Source organism: Spermophilus citellus (assembly GCF_964194105.1).
Source record: "Spermophilus citellus genome assembly, chromosome: 13".
NCBI lineage: Eukaryota > Metazoa > Chordata > Mammalia > Rodentia > Sciuridae > Spermophilus > Spermophilus citellus.
In genome coordinates, this window is record NC_138193.1 from 68053297 (window position 1) to 68075968 (window position 22672).

General features: G+C 32.7%; 2 protein-coding genes across 9 annotated transcripts in view; one reads left to right on the forward strand and one right to left on the reverse strand.

Moving 5' to 3' along the window:
• The window catches only part of FANCL (FA complementation group L), a 63643-nt gene extending 42237 nt beyond the window's left edge, over window positions 1-21406 (forward strand). The window contains exons 8-14 of one of the 2 annotated variants that reach the window (XM_081265564.1): window positions 18146-18296; window positions 18602-18685; window positions 19093-19138; window positions 19240-19321; window positions 20045-20161; window positions 20923-20994; window positions 21269-21406. In XM_081265564.1, coding sequence (XP_081121690.1) covers window positions 18146-18296; window positions 18602-18685; window positions 19093-19138; window positions 19240-19321; window positions 20045-20161; window positions 20923-20994; window positions 21269-21304 — 588 coding nt within the window. In that variant the 3' untranslated portion in view covers window positions 21305-21406. Of the gene's footprint in view, window positions 1-18145; window positions 18297-18601; window positions 18686-19092; window positions 19139-19239; window positions 19322-20044; window positions 20162-20922; window positions 21066-21268 lie in introns of those variants that run through there. The other variant, XM_081265563.1, reaches the window with a different exon arrangement.
• Window positions 21362-22672, reverse strand: part of VRK2 (VRK serine/threonine kinase 2) — a gene marked incomplete at its 3' end in the record, with an annotated part of 101121 nt that continues 99810 nt past the window's right edge. For 5 of the 7 annotated variants that reach the window (XM_081265557.1, XM_081265558.1, XM_081265556.1 and 2 more), the window contains one exon: window positions 21362-21706. In XM_081265557.1, coding sequence (XP_081121683.1) covers window positions 21362-21706 — 345 coding nt within the window. The remainder of the gene's footprint in view (window positions 21707-22672) is intronic. The other 2 variants (XM_081265560.1, XM_081265561.1) reach the window with 2 other exon arrangements.

Consider the following 22672-nt stretch of genomic DNA (forward strand, 5'->3'; position numbering starts at 1 on the left):
ATTCTCCCTATGGCATATCTTTTAACTTTGTATATGATATATTTTATCATACAGAATTTCACACGTTCATTGTCGTCAAATGTATCAGTCTTATCCTTGTGTTTTCTGCCTTTTCTGTCTCAAGAAAATCATATCTTTTTTTTTTGAAAAGGTAAACTCCTATGTATAATTTGTTCTAAAAGTTAACAGTTTTCACATTTATTTAAAGATGAGGTAGCAATCTGAAATTATCTTTGCATATATTATATATTTATATACAATTCAGAAATATCTTCTTCATTTGTGCAGGTATGGGAGTAATTTTAGTTTTTCTTTTATATATAATATTAAAATTTTGAATGTTTAAAAATATTTATCAATAAGAGTCTAGCTAAACATTATAAGGATTTTGGTAATGGTATTAGCAGTATGAACTCTGAGTCTTTTAGTATGATGAGGTTGGCAATATTAGTTAAATATATTTAAATGTAAGAAGCAGTATGAGATGACTTTGCTTATGTGTTATCCTTGCTTACTGACTCACCAGAAAATAATTCTTGTGGGTATTTTCAGTTTTAACCATTTTTAAACAGTTGTGGTTTTTATGTAGCATAAATGTTACCATTGTAATCTAACAGTAAAGTTATATTTAAGAGACTGTAAATAGGCTTCAGATAATTGATTTTAAAAATCATTGTCTGCTTTTGTACATTTTCTCTTTGGATTTAGTGTTTCTGGACTTTACACTTGGAAGATCTTTATTTTCTTTTCTTTTTGTAATATAATAGACATGGCTTTGTGGCATCCATATTAAAAATGGGTAATTTTCCTTATGGTCCCTGTCTTCCTGCTGAGTTGATAATGTTTTGATGTATTTTTCTTTTGCTCTGATGAGAGGTCTGCTGCTGCTGCTCTGACATATTCATTTGGATGAATAATTATAACTTGCACAATGTCAAGCTGAAGATGGTAGGGTTTTGTGCGTCATGACAAGCCTAGTAGCCAGTGCAGGTGTCTCACAGCATGATCAGCAACAGCCAGTGTATTCTGGCTCAGAGGAGACATTTAGAGTAGTAAGAAATCAGCACCAAGGGCAAGGCTGCTGCTACTATTGCTACTGTGATATGTGCCAAAGAAACATAAAGTGCTTCTCAAAGACAAGTGTCTAGATACCTCTTTAAAGATATTTATTTTATTTGTTTACCCAGTAAATTCTCTTTTATAGATTTTAGCACAGAATGTAAGAACATCTCATGGTTTTTATCTTCATCTACTTCCTAACATCACATGTCCCCTAAGGTATATCCTTAAAAATCTGCTACCTTTAGAATTTTTACATTCAGGTCATATATGTCAATAGTGTTGACTAATGAGATTATAGAATGTGCTAATGTCAAATTATAAATGCACTGATAATGTGATTAAATAAAAATGAGGTCCATTTTGTCCAGATCATTGATCAAGCAAAAATGGCTGCTAAAATTGCAGTTCTACCTGTAAATATGCTATTAGGTACAGATATGGTGGAATATCCTTGCCACAGGCAGTTGGGATTTTCAGATCTGGTTAATGCAATAAGCAGTGGTATTTATATTTTTTTTATCATGGAAATCTGATATTCTTGGAATGGTGCCATGAATGAAGAAGAGCAAAACTAATGATAAAGCCTCTGGCTGATAATCTGATGGTGAATGAAGAATTTGTAATTAAAGGAAACAGTCCTATTACATAGCAGGGAGCATGATCCATTAGTTAGAGCAGCACACTAGCAGTTGGGTATCCTTGGTTCTGTTTACAGTTCAGCCATTGACTTAATTGTATAATTTCAAACAAGTCACATGACTATCCTTTGCCTCAGTTCATATGTATGTGAATCTTTTTTTCTCTCTCACAGATATGTTGAGAAAAGGACAGGGTAGGGACGAAGAGCTTGAGAAGAAGATTAACATTAAACAGGGATGAGAGGTGGGAGGGAAAGGGAGTGAGAAGGGAAATCGCATGGAAATGGAAGGTGATCCTCAGGGTTATACAAAATTACATATAAGAGGAAAGGAGGGGTAAGAGAAAAATAATACAAGTGGAAGAAATGATTTACAGTAGAGGGGGTAGAGAGAGAAAAGGGGAGGGGAAGGGGAAGGGAGATAGTAGAGAATAGGATAGACAGCAGAATACATCAGTCACTAGAATGGCAATATGTAAATCAATGGAAGTGTAACTGATGTGATACAGCAATCTGTATACGGGGTAAAAATGGGAGTTCATAACCCACTTGAATCAAACTGTGAAATATGATATATTAAGAACTATGTAATGTTTTGAACGACCAACAATAAAAAAAATCCAATATCAGGGGTACAGACAAACAAAACTTAATTATTCACTGTAAGTAACCTGTGTAAGTTCTTTTGAACAACAAGATTTTAATTCTTGTTTTTTTGTTTGTTTGTTTTTGCTTTCTCTGTCAGAGAACTCATAGTACTGAATTTTTATTCATTCCTAAATTGGTTAATTACATATGCTTTTGCTTTCTTGGCAATCTTAATTGTTGTTGCCACAGTGGTGTGGATAAAAAGGATCAAAAGAAGAAAAGTTCATTATTGTGATTATGTGATATGATAGAAAAAGTATGAGAGAAGGAATAATGGGTTCTATTAGACTGTCTATAATTAACTGCCTTTCTTTTTTTTCCTTTTTCAATAACTTATGTATTTTAAAAATACTCTGCATTAATTCTAAAAGAGAAGGAAAAAAGAGGGAAAATGGTAGCAGTCAAAATTAAGAAAACAAAAAATCACCTTTTATACCTTATTTAGAATTGGAATCTTACTGTCTAATAGTTTCAAAAACTCTGTTTTATTATTTAGCAAATTTCATTTTCAAAATATTATTGATAATATTGTACATGTATTATTCCAGATAATCCTTAGACTCACTTGGGTTAGGCCCGGGGGTGGGACAGTGTCTTGGAAGGAGTCAATGGTGTAGTAAAATCATTAACCTCATGGCCAGATGCAAAACAGAAAGAGCAAGGGACTGGAGTCCCATTATCCCCTCTAAGAGCAGATCTTCATGCCTAAAATATCTTAAAGGTTTCTATTACTTCACAGTAACACCACTTTGGGGATCAAGCCTTTAATACATGGACCTTTGGGAGATATTTGAGATCCAAACTATAGCAGTATTATAATTTGCTATTACATTCACTTATATTCATGATAACTTTTGTTTGTTTCAGGCATTGTATATCAATTTCCCACTGTGGATAATGAATTGGCTGCTCTCTCTCTCTGTTGCCACTCTATATTCACAAAAATACTTCTTAATCTCTTGTTCTTTATCAAAAATTATATTGTAATTTTGATATAAATATTCAATGTTTATGTCATTCTGACTATGTATGCTATGCAAGTAAACAGTATGTAGTTAACTATAATTATTTTTCCTTCAACATCCTGGTTTTGTTATTCCTAAAGTTAAGAATTATCTTATTTTTTTTATTCACTGAGTTTTCTAAATTGTATATAACTCATTTAACCCCATATACCTATGATAGATCTAAGTAAATGTTTTTAGTGGTCAAACAGATGTATGAATTTGAATCTCAATCAGTTATAAGTTAGATTAAAGAAGAAAATATGTACTATAATTTCAGTTTATTTCAAGTATTATTGAAGTTGGTCGAAGCTTTGTAGAAGATTTGAGACCTGTGACTGTGAACACATGAATGACATAGTTCTATGAAATGGTAAAATTCTTATGCGAATTTGGAGATCCCAAGAAACTAATTTTATTGAACAGGTTGTTTGTCAAGTGCTTTTACTATTACCTTAAGTTATAGTTTAAATGATTTACCTGTTGATGTTAATCTGTCTTCACTGTAGATGTTCATTGTAGTCTTCATAGTTTATTCTGCAGGACTACTGTAGCATAACAAAGTCTAAACTTCTGGATGAAATCCTGTCTCTGTCTTTACCAGTTCATGACCTTATATATATAGTTTATTTAACTTTATAAAAAGAAGGAAATAATAATTTGTCATAGATTGCATGTTGGAGTAAACTGAGATATGAATGAAAATCCTGTTGAATTGGAAAGTGCTATATGGAGATGTACAAAGTGATATAAGGAGTTGTGTGCATTGGTGAGCTTTTAATAAAATAGAGCTCATGTGGAAAAGAAATAATATATGTTTACACAAATTTATATTATGTATTTGTATAGACAATAGATTTAGGGAACCAAACCAGAGTATTGGAGTTGGTTAATTGTGGAAGCAATGGGGGCAGTATTATTATTATGTATTTGTGTATACATATATGTGTAAATACATAGTAACAAATAGTTGGTCTATTATTGAATTATGTATACTTTTAAGACTTTAGATAGTGTTTCCATTTATATGCAGCATTAAGGAATTTTCTGATGTTCAAAATGAAATGGGGATGATTGATGAAAAATAACTACCAATTTCACCAAGTATGTGGATGTAGCAGATGACTATATATTGTGTAAGAAAAGATAAAAGATGTTAAGAGAAATATTATTGGTTAACATTGTTCATACTTAAATAAACTAATAATGTTACCTTTGGAGTAAATCAGTGAAATATTTGTACATAGCAGATGTCCCAGGTAAAAGAAAAAAAAACAGTTTATAAATGACTTCTTAATGGTATTTTTTATATTTTTAAATGCTTTTGAATACAAGAAAATTATTTTAGCTAATTATCCAGTAAAGTTAATTTCTTACAACCCACATACTGTTTATTAACATTCTCTACCTCAGGTTTTGTTCCTGTCAGGGACTCTGGTGAATTGATAGGCTGTCTATTTGTACTTTTATTATTATTTTTTTAATTCTAGGGTTAATTTGGAATGTGTGGGTGTTGATGTGCTTGTGAATGGGAGTATTTTTATGTTTTAAAACATTCTTTTAGAAACATAGCCCATTTTAAAGATAAAGTCTAGTAGGGTGCAGGCAGAAAAATTCACCAAGGAAAAGTGTTAATTCACATATCTCTTAGATATCACTAAGAGATATTAGTTCTTTCAGCTAGGAAAGAACTCCATCATATTTTTATAGTGAAATAGATGTTGAATGTTAGAAGCCAACTCAATTTAGCAGATAGATGTAGGGAGCCAAACCAGAGTATTGGAGTTGGTTAGTTGTGGAAGCAATGGGACAGTATTTATTTAATGATGTCACTATTTGTGGTTAGTTCCCTGGCTCTGGCTATGAGAGTAGCATGGGCAGTCAGCAACACACTAATTTTCTGTTAGACTTAACTTTATTTGATGTAAAGATTTTTGTTGCCATTTATTTCTTTATTTCATTGTTTTTAGTATGAATGATTAAAAATTAGATAGAGCTAACTTTTTTGCGGCATAGGTTATACCTTTATTTGATATAACCTAACTGGAATGAAAAGCTGGACTGGTTTATATTTTTTACTAATAGGCTTGTTTGTTTAAAACAAGGATAGCTAAGGACAAAATTGAAAGTGTCTATTTTCAACATGCACTAGACAGACTTTTCTTTTTTAAAGTAGAATTACTGCAGTCATTCTATGATGGCTTGTTTCATTTGGCTTTGCAGGCAGATACCCTCTTCACATGAATTGAAAACAGCTAATATTTTAATGATCAGTGGTCAATTAAATAACTTAAGTATTGAAGAGATGATAATTTCTTTGTGGATTGCTTTGACAACAAACAGCATTTGATTAAACAGATTCAGTTATAGATGTATCTATACAAAACAGTTGAGAACATCATCAGTGAAGCAAGCAAGAAAGATCAAATGAACTGAGTATTTAGAAGATTTATCACCTCTTTAAAGATATCTAATTAGAGGTATTGCAATCAACATTAAAATTTTTTAAAAAGTTTAATATTTCCTTATTCTATTGAAACTTTTGAATTCCCTAAAGATAAAAATGGTTATTAGAGGATTTATCTGCAAGTGTTATAAGGAAGTATAAAAAAATCAGAATGGGAAGCAACTGTTGCAAGTACCAGAAAATTATGCTATTAATTTAAGTGTCATCAGAGCACAAAAGATCATATTCTGGGACTATGTGAACATTATTAAAATACTGGAAATAATAGTACTTAAGATGAAGATATTATACTCTAAGATCTGGTTAAGTGACTGACATTATTGCTTCACTTCAGGTATTATAAAAGTAACAAAATGCTTTTAAAGATAATAAGCGTTACATTTTGAGATTGGCAGTGTTCACACTTTCCTGCTTAAGTACTTTCCTTGTTTAACGTAATTTAATAACAGTTATGGGGGAATAGCTAACATCTTAGTTCCCTTATATATCTTGCTTCCTTTCTTCTCCAATATATTCATATTTTATATATCTATGTAGATACTTAAAAGTTATAGACATAGATATATAAAAGTGATATAATTTCATTCTCTTAAGTGATGGTGTATGAACTATGACTGTTATACCTTCTTTATTGTTGCTATAAGGAATATTGCTATTCTGTATTTGTTTTTAAGTTCCTAATTGTTGGGAAAAAAAACTATTATAAAGGAGCTATAGCTATATAAATCCATTTCCATCCAGAAATCTGAATTTTGTTAAACAACTTTATTGAGGTATAATTGACATATAATAAGCTGAACATACTCAAGTGTACACTTTGGTGTGTTTTAACAAATATTTACCCATGAAATCATCTGTACAATCCAGATATATCCAGATGTGACAAATAAACATTTGTCACACCCAAGTGTCCTTCCCCTTTGTAGTCCCTGTCTCCCGTTCTTTCTGTCTCTGCTGTCTCTTCCCTGGTCCCTCTGCTTTCTATCACTAGATTAATTTGCATTTTGTAGAATTTACATATTTTTTTGTGATTTTTTATGTCAGGTTTCTTTCTGCAGTGTAATTACTTTGAATTACTTCATCCATGTTGTAGTGTGTTCATTTTTTTTTTTTTTATTGCTAAGTGTTTGTGGGTGTACCACATAAATTCCACATTGACCTGTGGATATACATGTGGGTTGTTTTTAGGATGTGGCTATTACAAATAAAGCTGCGATGCACATTAATTCAGTGTTGTATAAACATGTTTTCATTTCTTCAGGGAAAATATATAGGAGAGTACTGGCTGGATCACATAGGAGGGGTATCTTTTTAACTTTATAAGAAATTGCCAAACTATTCTCTGAGCTGGTTGTGCTGCTTTCCATTCCTAACAGTAGTGTTTGAGGCTTCTTATTCAGCTGCTTCCTTGTTTACATTTGGTATGGTCACTCAGTTTCATTTGCATCACTGTAATCTGCATTTAATGCTCTCTCAAAAGTGATTTTAATTTACAGTTACTTAATGAACAGTGGTGTTGAACATCTTTTCATGTGCTTATTTATCATCCAGATATCTTTGTTGAAGTGCCTGCACATTTTTTGCCTAAATGCCTACATTAAAGGAGAGACACATCAAATTTATGGGTTGGAAGATTTATTGAATCTTGAGGCAAAATTTCTTCCAGTAGACTTTTTTTTAATATATATTCTTTTAGTGGCTGGATCAGGTGCACCACTGCCATTTCACCCTGACCAAGTGAAAGTAGTCTCCTTACTTCAGGTCAACCAGTGGTGGAAGTTATCCACATATGTATAAGTCTTCATGGCAACAATTAGTGTTGATCACAGGGCACTACAACTTAGTCAAATTGACATTAAAAACCAAGAATCACAGTAGATAATAAAACTAACCTCTCTTTCATTGACATTTTTTCCTCAATTAGTTTTGCAAAACCTTAGGATGAAAGAACAAATTATTACTCATAAGAAGGGTTACTATTTTTGAAGAATTTATTTACCAATTTTCATTGAACTTTTATTAAAATAAAATTACTTACCTAAAAAAAAAGAAGTCAGTTCTCTACATATTGATCTGTAGATTCAGTGTAACCCAAATCAAAATTTGAACATTTTTTTTAAAAATTGAAAAATCATTTTAAAATTCATATAACAATGCAAATGACCTATGCAATAATTGAACTAATCCTGAAAAAGAACAAAGTGGGAGAACTAACCTTACCTGAACTAAAAACTTGTTAATCCACCTTTTTCAAGATAATGTGATACTGTGAAAAGGTGGACACACAGGTCACCGAAATAGAAAATTTTAGAAATAAACTCATTCATATATAGATAGCTGTTTTCAACAAACATGCAAAGACATTTCAATATAAGAAGGACAGTCTTTTTAACAACTGGTGATGAAACAATTGGATGTCTGTGTGTCAAAAAGAAGAAATTTAATAATAATTTAATAATATATCAAAATTAGTTCCTAATGGATCATAACCTTAATGTAAAACCTAACACTACAAAACTCCTAGAAGAAACATGGGAGAATGTGTTAGTAGCTTTAGGTTAGGCAGAATTTTCTTATTATACCATGAAATACAAAATTAGACTTCATCAAAATAAAAAATTTCTATCATTGAAAAAGGTACTATTAGTAGAATGAAACAGCAAGACACACAGACTAAGAGAAAATATTTAGAAATTATATACTTGATAATGCATTTGTCTTCAGAATAGGTCAAGAACTTTCAAAGCTCAAGAAAACCCATATATTTCTAGTTTCTTAAGAATGTATTCTAATTTCTTAAGGATAACTCTTTTATGACCATTAAAGCTGTATGTAAATTGACTTTTTGTGAAAAAAGTCTCCAAAATGTACTTACTTAACTCTGAGAATTGAACTTGATGTGCCTGATGACCTTTGGCTAGGTGTCAGATGATTGCTTCCTACTTCACTTCCTCTGCAACACTCTGAGCTACTTTGCTTTAGTCAGCTTCATAATGGTATGTCTTCACAAAACACCCCACCTCAGCTTTACCATTCTCAATTTTCTCTCTCTGACCAAGGGTACTTGGGGGAGCCACTAGGTATACATATGTGTGCAAACCTGGAAATGTAAGAAAATTAATCCTCCTAAAGGCAACTTGACCAGTGGGGAATGGAAGCCAGTAATAAATGTTTCTGGATTCTATTTCTGGGACAGGAATTCCTTAGAATTCTTTACAGCTTCCTGTAAAGCCACCATTGAGCACAGTGGCTGGCCTGAAAACACACCCTTATTTTCACTTTTCCTCCTGTCCAGTCCCTACTCCCACTCTCTAAGTTCATTTCCAACACACTTGCCTCAGATAAGCCTTTGTCTCAGGCTTTGCTTTCTGAAGGGATCTCATACTCAAATTGTCATTGTCATATGCTACAGATAAATATGGCATAGGACCGTGTTCTAAATACAACACTCTGGAAATTCACCTTTTAAAAAAATTCTGATGTTTGCTATGTGATTATTTGACTTGTATTTCAGGACTGAACAAAACCTATGCAACTACATATGATTTCCTATATTGTTTAACTTGGCAGACCTTCTTTAAAATCAATTTATAAATCAAAGGCTGCACTAGGCTTCTTTAAAATGATATCCTTGACCCTAGAAAATTGTAATCTTCCTCACAATTGCTATCAACTTCTTTTGACTTGTAACCACAATTCGAATGAGTAGCAGTGGACTGTAGGCAGTAACATTTTAGCTGCATTTATAGCTAATTTGTAGAATGAAAGAAAAGTGTTTCTCAGTATTTCAGTTATAGGTACTACTATGTTTTGAAGAGTTTGGATCTAAGCATATAAATAATTCATCAATGAATTGATGACGTGGTAAGAAAAAACAGATCACAAACCTCTTTCACTAATGATACTTATTAGCTCCAAGAAGAATTTCCTTTATTCACTGCTTATGCTCCATAATCAATAATTAGAAAAAATGACACCTTTAAGGTTTGGGAATAATGATATGGTTTATTTATTAAACATGAACAAAATAACCAACCTGGCCTTACCCTGCTCAGATATTGGGATACTTGATTTATGTACATGTTCCAGCATGAAAATTGGAAAGTGTTGCAAAAAGAGCCTGAGTGGGCTTTGGAATAGTGGCTAGTTTTGGAATTGTAAAACTATTCAGGAAATAGAATAAGTCTTTGTTTTCTGTTAAAGTCATCATTTGATGATCTTTGGCCAAACTAACTTACTAATGGTTCATGATCTCAAGATTTAAATGGAAAAGATATACTGAATGGATGGTTGATTTAGAAATCTTTTCAATTGTCTGTGTTCAGAAAATTTTAGTAAATCAACACAGGGATCCCAAATAACATTTGTTGTTGTTGTTGTTTTAATGGTAAAACCTATATACAGAGTAATCCAGGCACCTGATTCAGGTGGAGAGAATTTCACTGTCTTAAGTGAACCTAATTTTGGAATGATTTATTATTTATGTTTGCTTTCCAAATCATTTGGAGATGTCTTTTCCTCTAAAAGTAGTACTTTGGCTAGGTGCTAAATACTTTAAGAGTAATACTTTGGCAGTGGCATACACCTGTAATCCCAGCAACTGGGAGGCTGAGGCAGGAGGATCACAAGCTTCAAACCAGACTCAGAAACTTAGTGAGGCCCTGATGAACTAAATAAGATCCTGTTTCAAAATAAAAAATAAAAAGGGTGGGGCTATAGCTTAGTACCCTGGGTTCAGTTTGTAGTATCCTATTCCCCCAAAAGTAATACTTAGAATTCTTCTGACCTTCGTTTTTTACCATAGAAAGATTACATTCTGTATCAGGGAATAGCTCCTTGTTAACTTAGCTCTTGTGTGCCTTGTGCATGTAACATTTTAGAGGCAGTTTCCCAATTTCTCTTGTTCATTCATAGCTCCCCCCTTTTTTCCCCCTGCTGTAGCAGAACCCTACATTAAAATGGACCAAAAAAAAATCTATTGTGGTTGACCTTGAACATAGACCTTTGTTGCAAACCTTGAAGTAGTTGAAGTAAAATGTTTGTGGCTGCTCTTTCTTTTTAACCTTTTTGGTATTTTCCAGGTTTCTCCATGTTTCCTCTTTATTTTTTAAATTTTTTAAATATTTTGGTGGTAGGTGTCTTAAAGACAGTCTGTTTTACATCTTTCTTCCACCACACCAGAATTTTAGTTGAGAGGCTTCAGCATTATGGTAATGGATTGTGAGCTACTTTTCTTCTTTATGAGAGAGTTTATTGTTTTGGGCCTTCAGCCACATAGATGTATGTGTATGGGTTTACTTGACCTTTTTCTGCAGTTAGTTTCTATTGTATTCTCAAATTTTTCTGGTCTTTTTTCCTTCTATTATATTTCTTTTAATCTTAGCACTGTATGTATGTACACTGTAAGTTTGTGAATTCTTCAGTCACAATGCACTGAGTATAAATTTTGGGTCTTTAGTATATTTAGTCCATATAACTGCTTTGCTATTCCTGCTAGAAATTTGTGGCTCTAAACCTATTTCAAAAATTCAATTTTGAGGGGAGATTGCAATCTTTGCTATATATTTTAGAAAATAATAATCACATACATTTTGACTTAAATATGTGGAGACCGTAAAATATAATGTAATCTAAATATTTTTATTTCTACCTAAAAGCTAATATTTTTATATGAAAGTTCTTTTGATCAAGATAAAATATTACAGTAAATCAAATATACATTATATTTAATAGATATGCATTTATATATAATTTGACAAAATCTGTTTACAAATGAGAATTTGAAATAAATGGGAGTACATTATAGTAATTGGCATCTTAAAAGGGAATATGGATTCTTTAAGTGGAAAGCATTACTTTATGGATTTTCAAAACAGTTAGATTTAGAATTCTTGACTTTTAGGCCTGGAAGTTACTTTATAAGTTATCTGATGCACACCTACATTTATAATTACAGTTTTTAAAGCTTTAGAGAGGCTAACCATATCTCAGATACCTCATTACTTTCAAGATTAGAGCTGTGACTTGCTTATGAACTGGGCATTTGTATCCTAGTATCAGAGACCTCAACATAATCCTATTAGTTTTACTGACAACATATTTTTTGGTATATTACATATATCATGAAATGAAAGGATGGCTATCTGACCTTTTATATCTATTTTTACCTAGGCTTTTTTATGATTATAAAAATAATGTGTTGTAGAAAATAAAAAGTACGAACAAGAATATCAAAATTGTCATTATAAAGAGGGTTAGGTTGTTTTTTAACCACACTAACCAGGGGCTAATGAAGAAATGGAATAAAGTAATTAGAACAGATTCAGAACAAAACTACTGTTGATTAGTCTGGAGTAGATTAAGGTCATGGATCAGCGTCCCATAGGACCTGCAAAATGTTTGTCTGTTTACTGAGGTTCTGTGATAAAGTAGTGACTGATAATGGGAGTCTGGTGAGAAAAGAGCCAAACTGTGTGGGATTGAGCTGTTACTGAAGGAAAAGCTATTTCAGAGAATACATATTCCCTATCCAGTGTACTTTTTTTTTTTTTTCACCATCATCTTCTAACCTTTGCTTACCCTATTCAGGGTCACTAAGCTACTGAGCCACTTCCCCAGCCCTATTTTGTATTTTATTTAGAGACAGGGTCTCACTGAGTGAATATTTTTTATTAGATCATGCATATTTTGTCTTTAGGGAATTCTCCCACTATCCCCCAGTTTAATATTTTTATCTGTTCATTTCTATTTTCCTTATTGATTTGATCAATAATCCATTATATACTAATGGTAGCAATATTTTCCCTAATATAATACAGTACATCTTGTTTTCCATTTCCTTTATTGGGCTGTGAACTTACAATAATGTTTTACAGTAATGGCTACAAAATTGAAACATTTACTATATAATAAACAATTAGTGGTTTTTTAAATGTTTACTTTTTAGTTTTAGGTGGACACAATATCTTTATTTTACATTTATGTGGTGCTGAGGATCGAACCCAGTGCCTCATGCATGCTAGGCAAGTGCTCTGCCACTGAGCCACAACCCCAGCCCACGATTAGTGTTTTGTATACATTATCTCATTCAGATTTCCTGAGGAGTAACACTGTTTCCATAGTATAGAACTTCTGTGGTTTAGATAAGTGTTCCCCCAAAGACCCATATGTTAAAGGCTTGGTCCCTAGGGCAGCACCATTTAGGAGGTGAAGCTTATTGGGAGGTCCATAGGCCACAGGTGACATGTCCTTGTTGGGAATTGTTGGGGCCCAGGCTGCTGCTGCTTTCTTTTGGTTTCCTGCAGTGAGATGAGCATTTTGCTCCACCACATGCTCCCTGCCATTGCCATTTGGCACCCTTATTAGAGGCCCAGAAGTGAAGAGTTTGCCTGATTTTGAGTCGGAAACTCCAGAACTGTGAAATGAAGTAAATCTTTGCACTTGATAAGTTAATGTTATGGTTTGGATCTGTAATGTTCTCCCAAGGCTCGTGTATTGAAGGCTTGGTCCCTGGTGCAGCATTGTTCAGAGGTGGGGCTTTTGGGAAGTGATTAGATTGTGAGGCCTCTGACCTCATCAGTGGATTAATCATTGGTAACTGCATGGACTACGTAAGGTGGTGGAAACTGGGCACACGGAACATGATTGGACCAAGAGGTCACTGGGGACTGTGTCCTCTACCACTATATCATGTCCCTGCTGCCCCTCCCCACTTCCCTTCCTCCCTGCTGTTGTGAGCTGAGCAGCTTTCCTCTGCCACACCCTTCTGCTGTGATGTTCTGCCTCACTTCAGAGTAATGGATCCAGCCAACTGTGGACGAAAACCCCCGAAACCATGACAAAACGATGACTAACATAGTTAATTAACACAAGTACTTTATTATAGTGACAGAAAGCTAACACAAGAAACTAAATGAGATTAACTAACTTGCTGAGAGATGCAACTGTACATGGTGGAGTTATGAATGCGCCTTGAGATTTGACTACAGTCTATGTCTTAACACAGTTTTTTCCTTTTTTTTTTTTTGGTACCAGGAATTGAACCCAGGGGCACTTAACCACTGAGTCACGCCCCCAGAACTTTTTTGGTTTGAGACAGGTTCTCACTAAGTTACTTAGGGCCTTGCTACATTGCTGAGGCTTGCCTGGGACTTGTGATCTTCCTGCCTCAGACTCCCAAGTTGCTGAGATTATAGGCATGTGCTACCACTCTTGCTCTGTATTCTTAACATCATCAGTATCTAGCATACAGAATAACACTTGGTAAACACATTATTTATATTTGCTGAATTGAATGTATTAGGTCAGAATTCATTTATGTAGTATTTACTTATTTAATTTTTTATTACTTTGTACTATAAATGAAGACTAGCTTTCTTCATTGCTTGACTCATAGTTTGTTAAATGTGCCTAACAATTGAGAATTTTAAGTTGACGATAAAGCATTTTCTTCGATATTTTATAAAATGAATTCTACTTTTACAAACTCATATAGTCCCTAATATTCCAAAATTTATTATAAAAATGAAATATTACTTATTAAAGTTATGATGAAAATGTTCTGAAGGATGCTTTTTTCCTTACAGGCTGGATTGCTTGAATCTTATACAAGTATGACTCTGGGACCATTTAAACTATAACAAGCATGGCTATTCATCGTTCCACCAGTGGTTCTCAACCTTGTCTGCATGTTAGAATCACTGGGGAAACTTTTAAAAGTCCCAGTGCCAAAGGCTGCTCTGAACTAAGATCAATTGAAAAGGAATGTCTGTGTAGAATATATATTAGTGTTATTTGAGTTATTCCTGTGTGATTTTTATTTTAGAGAAAGATGTGCTGATAGTATTTCAGTGGGTTTTTTAAAAGTTATATTCATAGTTGAAGGAAAGGGTGAATTTTACTAAAAAGTTGGAGAATATATTTTTTAATCCTTTTAAGATTGTCTGATTAAGAATGCCTGTCATAGACATTTCATTTTAAAGATTATAATTTACTTATAGAATGAGCTTTTTTCTAGGAAGACATGATTGCAAGTTTACTATTTAACCCTAATATATTTAAAAAGTTAATTATATAGACTTAAAAATTTATTTTAAAAGGCTAATTATTAAACTTTATCAGTTATAATAAATAACTCATGCATAATTGATTTAATTTAATATTTTAAAGATTCATTTCCCTTTTAATATTGTATTATAAATGTTCAAACACACAGAAACCTTGAAAAAGTTTCTGATGAATACCCATATATCCACTATTTAGATTCTACACTTAACATTTACTGTACTTACTTTATTATATATCTTTACATTTATTCATCACTCTATCCATTCATGAAGCCATCTGATTTTTAGTGCCTTACAAAATAATTTGCTAGTATTAGAACACTTTTTCTAAAATACATCAGCATGCAAACCTTTTACTTTGTACAATTTGAAAACAATGAAATGCACAAATCTGAAGTATACCATCAATCCAGTAAGGGGACACACCTGTGCGGTCCATATTCAGAATGCAGTACGTTCCATCCCAGGGTCCTATCCCTTCTAGTAAATCACCATTATTTTGATATTTTTCCGATAGCTTAATTATGCCTGTTCCAAACTTCATATAAACAGTAGCAGATAGTATATATTCCTCATATGTAGGCTTATTTCACCCAGCATAGTTTTAAAATTTACCCATGTTATGACATATATTAATAATTTGCTCTTTTTATTCCTAAGTGGTACTCTGTCACTTGAATTTACTGGGATTTATTTATCCTTTTTTTCTATTGATGGGCATCTGGATTATTTCTAGTTTTGGGTTCTTGAGAATAAAGCTTTAGTAAGGGTTCTTGGGAACATAGCTGCAAAGAGCTTTCTGGGGAAAGTCTTGTCATGGACATATCTTTTCACTGCTCCTAGACTTGTTAGGTAACAGGATATGGATATGTTCAGCTTTTAAAGACATGCAGTTGCCAGATCTTTCCACAAGCAGTCGGTGCCATTTTACATGCCCACCAGTAGTATGAGAGCTCAGGTTGCTTTACATAGCTGCGTTTTTGTTTTGTTTCATCTTAATGTTATCTCACAATTTTTGTTCTCACCCTCTCACCCGTTTCTGAACATTTTCTTTGATCCATTTTTCATTTTATTTTTTAGATTGCAAATTGGCCAAAACAGTAAATCTTAAAACAGCATAGTAGTTTTGGTGAGATATGAAACTGCTTGTATTACAAAATGAGTTGCCTTTTTTTTATTTTGAAAAAAATAGTTTAGATAATTTCCCTGTAAAATACTTATTGAAATATAACTAACTTTAATTTTACTTACATTATTCCTTATCATTTATGGTATGTGTGTGTGTTTATGAAATCTGATAATGGTTTTTAGGATTTAAAATGCACTTTTTCTATAAATACCAAGTTATCTCTAGTTTGAGGATTGTTTCCTTTTTTTTTTTTTTTTTTGATTGTTATTTTCTCTCGCGTACTTTTTTTTTTCCTGTTATTGGCTCATTTCTTATTTTGAAGTATCTTATTTTCTGTTCAAAATGCAGTTAGAGGGGCTGGGGTTGTGGCTTAGTGGTAGAGCACTTGCTTAGCACGTGTAAGGCACTGGGTTTGATCTCCAGCACCACATAAAAAACTAAGTAAACAAAGGTATTGTGTCCATCTACAACTAAAAATATATTTTTTAAAACTACTGTTAGAATTTTATTTGTAGCTGCATGTAAGAGAAATGAACATTTGGAAATACTTTCAAATAAAATATTATGAATACATTTTATGGGGAGAATGAGAAAGGAAAAGACTGCTATACTTATTTAAAAACTAGTTACTTGGGAAGTTAGTTTTCTGATTGCTGGATTCTTTCTTCCAAATCTGTAGGTATGATAGACCAGAAAAGACATTCTACCCTTAGTGTCTTAAAAAGTTATTTTCAGACATTAAGCTCTAGTTCCTACTCTTACTTTTTTTCTTTTGTGTGAAAGAGTTGAACTCAGCTTGATGAAACTGAGCCATGAATTCATCTAACTATAAACACTGATAGAAGTGATGACATGGAATTCGTTTTCCTTAAGCACCAGGAGTAAGATACATGTGTAAAGAGTGGCAACTTTCTTTCTCTTACACAGGTTATGTCTTATTCTTGCATTGTTGGCTTATGTCACATTGGCCTAGTACATTTATACTATTTTAATTATGCTTCACTTATTTGAAAGAGTAACTGCACCCTTTAATTCTTTTCAAATCATTTTACTTTTTATATAAAAAATGCTTAGAAAATAGTTGTGTCTTTTAAACATATCACATTATTTTATAAGTGACTTTGACTTTATTTAAAAGGCTGGGCATGGTGGCACACACCTGTTATCCTAGTGACTCAAGAGACCCAGACAGGAGAATTGCAAGTTCAAGGCCAGCTTCACCAAACTTGGTGAAACCCTATTTCAAATAAAAAGGAGCAGGGATACAGCTTAGTGGTAAAGTGACCCTGAGCACAATCCATAATACTACCAAAGGAGTGGGAGGGGGGAGTAAAAATAAAAACTTTTAAAAAATTGGTGGTGGCTTTTACTGAAAATTTATTTAGGCTAACTCCCACAAAGGATTAATATCTTAAACACAAAACTCAGATGAACTAAAAGTTAAATCATGGTTATCTGAATTTTTGAAAAATACGTTAAACCTTTTTTGTACATTTTGCCTAATTAGAACTGCAAAGGTATTTCTTAATGATAAAGGTTGACAGTTTTATAATAAAATGACAATACTGTACTAGACTTCATTTTGTAGCACAAATATTTTCATATCAACATATAGACACTATGCTCAATACATTAGATATATAGTATACATTAATAAAGTTGTTCATATGTTAGTAATTAATATGCTATATATAATATGTCATAAAAATATGGGTTTAAGGGCTGGGGATGTGGCTCAAGCGGTAGCGCGCTCGCCTGGCATGCGTGCGGCCCGGGTTCGATTCTCAGCACCACATACCAACAAAGATGTTGTGTCCACCGAGAACTAAAAAATAAATATTAAAAATTCTCTCTCTCTCTCCCTCTCTCACTCTATCTTTAAAAAAAAAAAATATGGGTTTAAAAAATTTATTTCTCTATAAAGGATGTAATCTATTGACAGAAAAAGAATCCTGTTAATGCTAGTGGAGATAAAGAGATGTAATGCAGGGAGAGTTGTTTTGTTTGTTGGAGTCCACCTTCTAGCTGAAATGAAACAGAGCTTAAAATTTCTAAATTGAGGTATTTTGAGGGAAAGATTATTTCCTATTGGTAGAGTGCCATATAACTTATTCAGCTTTCATCTTTACACAGGGCTCCTTAATAAGCATTCATAGTCAGTTTTTGGCAGCATTAGAATCACTGAAGGCATTCTGGGATGTTATGGATGAAATTGATGAGAAGACCTGGGTACTTGAGCCAGAAAAACCTACCCGGAGCGCAACAGCACGCAGAATTGCATTAGGTAGGGGAAAAAGATGATTAGGTTTTATTTTCAGGTGTTTAAAATTATATTTATTGGAACTTTTCTGTAACAGAATTGACCAGAATCCCAACTTACTTACATTAGAAATTGCCTGTTTTTTTTAATAAACTTGAGATCCATGAATCTTTACTGATGATCATGATTTCAAAATTACCTTTTAATAAAACATTTCGTTAATCTTTACTTGAGTGGGTATACAGTAAAATTGGCAGTCAGACTGACATGTCTTTGTTGGCTTGATGAACTGTTACACTTGTGAAAACTTTCATCGTCTTTTGTTCTAGGAAATAATGCTTCCATAAATATAGAAGTGGACCCCAGGCATCCTACTATGCTTCCTGAATGCTGCTTTCTTGGAGCTGACTATGGTATCAGAACTCAGAAATATTTTTAACAGAATCATAAAGTTCTTGGCTATCACTGTTAAATATAATTCTGAATTAGAAATAGTAATTACTGGGGCTGGGGATGTGGCTCAAGCGGTAGCGTGCTCGCCTGGCATGCGTGCGGCCCGGGTTCGATCCCCAGCACCACATACAAAACAAAGATGTTGTGTCCGCCGATAACTAAAACATAAATATTTTAAAAAAAGAAATATTACTTTAAATGAAAATTTATCATTGTTAATTATATACTTTAAATTAACACAATGCGTTATGATTTAGGTTTTCAAGTCAAATAATTCAGAAGTTTACTTTCTGTATCAAATGTGGCTGTATAAAATGAGAGAAAGCCCTAAATTATTTAACTTTTTTTGTTGTTTTAATATCTGAAGTGGTAAAACCCCTGGGAATTAAGCTGAGCAGGAACATACATTTGTGGTAAGTATCTTGGCAATATATTAATTTGTCTATGATTTCACAAATTTTATAGCAAATATATGACTGTATATGTATGTATATATTTTTTTTCATGCTTTTAGGGATCCAGAAAACAGTCTATTACAAAATTTGAAAGATGTTTTAGAAATTGATTTTCCAGCTCGTGGTATCCTGGAAAAATCTGTAAGTTTTATCAGTGCTTTGATATTCCACATTGTGTTGCATAATTAAATTTAAATGCTTCTCTCAGAAAAATGAGGCTAAAAGGGAGGGAATTAGAATAATGTTCTAACACAGACCTCTGAACTACAAATTTTTATATCAAAGAACTTGTTAACCTTTGGTGGTTTTAAATGTACTTTTTTTCATGGTCTTCAGCAGCAGAGTGAGTCCAAAATAGCTAATGAGATGTTTGGATCTTCTATATTATCTACTTATGGATAACTGAAGTATAGTTTCAGTTAACTTGATGTGTTTTTGAAGAATGACAGTATTTTTTTTTAAATGAAACTACTATTGCAAAGATAAAGAATTGATGTTCACATAGCTACTAAGGTTGTAGAATACTAAGTGATGGTGATGTTTTTCTTCTTCTTGTAGTTATATAAATTTTTGAAGCTTAGTTAGTAATTACTAGATCATGTCAGTTCCCTTCTTTACATACTATATAGACATATTCATGCATATGGATGAAATCCCTAAAGCCCCAAAATGAAATTTGGTACATCTGTGTATATTTGAATGAAAAAGGAAATACTATAAAAAGTACCTTCGCTAGGTGTTTAATATGGCAAGTTATTTTTATAAAAATGATATAAAATTTAATATTGTGTATGTACTGTTTTTTCCCTAATCTTACATTATGCATTTTGAAGAAATATGCATATAAATATTTTTCTTTTGAAGGATTTTACTATGGATTGTGGAATTTGTTATGCCTATCAACTTGATGGTACCATTCCTGATCAAGTGTGTGGTAATCCCCAGTGTGGACAGCCTTTTCATCAAATATGCTTATATGAGGTAAAACTAAAAAATAATGGCAAGACTTTTTTTTCCAGCTAATACAGCATAGAAAATATGCATATTTGAAATACATGAACAAATTTGTTTATTCAGTTGTGATCCCCTTTTGCCTTAATTTCTTTTACCAGTTTATTCAGCTGCTTGTGTATTTTCATTTCTTTATCATAATTACTAGTAAATGAAGAGATGCTTAAAGTATCCAAGAAGGGAGAAAAATCTATCCAGAATATATTTGCAGACTGTTTTTTGCATAACAGATTAAGTTGGTGGTACATTATCCCAGTGCAAGCTCCGTAGATTCATTCTGGTGGCAGCACTGAGGTGAGGGAATTAACATACGGTACAGTACCTTATTTTTCAGGCTGAATTTAACCATAGAAGAAATGCAACAATCACACTTTTCTGGTTAAAGATAGCATTCGGAACTATATACACCATACCAATAGACTTCAGATACAAACATCAATTTATATTATATAAATATCAGGTCTGATTATAGAACGCTAAGGGAACATGTACTTTTGTAATACGAAATTTAACTTTAACAGACTATTCCACGTTGATCTCTTCTTGTTATTCAACTTAATAATACTCTGGTATTATTTGGCTCAAGAAATGTGTCTCCCCCTACCCAATCCCTAGTGGTGCTTGGAACTGAACCAAGGGCTGAAAATGTATTTCTTACTCTAATAATTAAACAATTAGTAAGGTTAACCATCTGGAATCATGTTTTTTTTTTCTCTTTTTAAAATCTCCAGTGGTTGAGAGGACTACTCACTAGTAGACAGAGTTTTAATATCATCTTTGGTGAATGTCCATACTGTAGTAAGGTAAGCAAAGTGTTTATCACAATTCATAAAATGTGCCTTTTATTAATGTTATAAAAGACACCTATAGAAAATATCAGCTTATCTGAAACTTTTTGAAACACATTCTCTATTTACCTAGTGAGAAAAGTTTTCTCTAAGAACTCCTTTTCTATATTTCCTCATTTACTTGAAACCTTAGAAAATGATGTCCCAAACCGCATAGTGATACTATTTCTAGCATAAAGAATTTTAGTGTTCACGAACTTTAAAAACATATATGTATATATTTTTTTAGCCAATTACCTTGAAAATGTCTGGAAGGAAACCCTGAAATAAGCATTTCTATGAAGAAGTAGAGACTTTATTAAAAGGATTTTATTTGATATCTTCAGAGAATACATAAAGCAAGACATACTAATATCAAAAGGAAAACTATGATGAAGCCATAATAATATACATCTGCCTTTGCCTCTTCACTAAGAGTAAACTGGGAAATTGTAGGCCAGAGTCCTGTAGAACTTTCTAAGTCTGTGACCCCTGTACCAATTGGGGAAGTATGTGTGTACCAAGGAGGAGACCTTGACTTGCTGATTACATCTGAATTGGTAAAATCTTGATAGGGCTCATAAAATGAATTTGGGAACTGCACATAGCTAGATTTTGAGGGAAAACTGTTTATTTCATTCAGAAGTTCTGAAGACTCACAATATTTTTGTCTTCTCTTTCTGCCTTCCTATGGAAAAAAATACATATATAATTTGTTAGATTTTTTTTTTGTCTTTTGAATATTCTGTATGAATGCTAAATAAAATTTAATCAAATCAGAGTCATTGGATGGTTCTTTTTAAAACAAATAGACCATTTCATTAAATAGTGTACAATTAAAAACAAAATATGAAAAAAACAATTCTCTGGGCAAGATGGTCAAGCTTTTGGCCACTAGTCTCAACCTTGCATATCTTGGCAAGTCAAATGATTCCTGCTTTATTTACTGAGTAAAGGATGAGGCTGTATACACACCAGGAAAAATTCATAATGGATGATGTGTCACAATTGTTGCAAAGTTGTGAAGCCCAAACAGGACAGACTGAATAGATACTAAATTAACTGGTTAGTTAAATACACATTTCAGAAGTTGCTTCAATGTTTTCACCATCATTCATGTGGATCAGAGCCTCAGGAATCAATTTTTTCCTCACTACTTAACTGGCTGAAAGTCAGGAGTTGTTCTGTTTCTTCTTCATTTTGGTAATCCTTGGATTGCCCTCTCCTTATTCAATTTATTAAACAAAGCAGAAACACCTTAGTCTTCTTGTTATTTTCATTCAGAAACATCTGCAACACCATCATTCTTCAGTAAAAGCTCAATTTCTAAATTGTCACCCTTCAAAAATTCTCCCCCACCCCAAAAAAGTCACTTTCAGGATCGAGTTTTAGAAGGTAAGAAAGGATTTCTATATAATTCACAAGAAACAAAGTAGAGATGTTTTGAAAAGACTCGTTAGCTTTCCTATTAAAAATTAAAAAAAAACTAGTTGAGAAATAAAGCTAACAAAGTTACACTAATGCAGTTTTCCTAAGTCTTGTTGACTTCATTCACTAGAGGTAAGATAAATAAATAGTATTCTAGTTCATTGTAAATCATTCTCAAAGAACTGTGCCTTCAAATCATAATTCTAAGGGCTGAGAATCACTGATT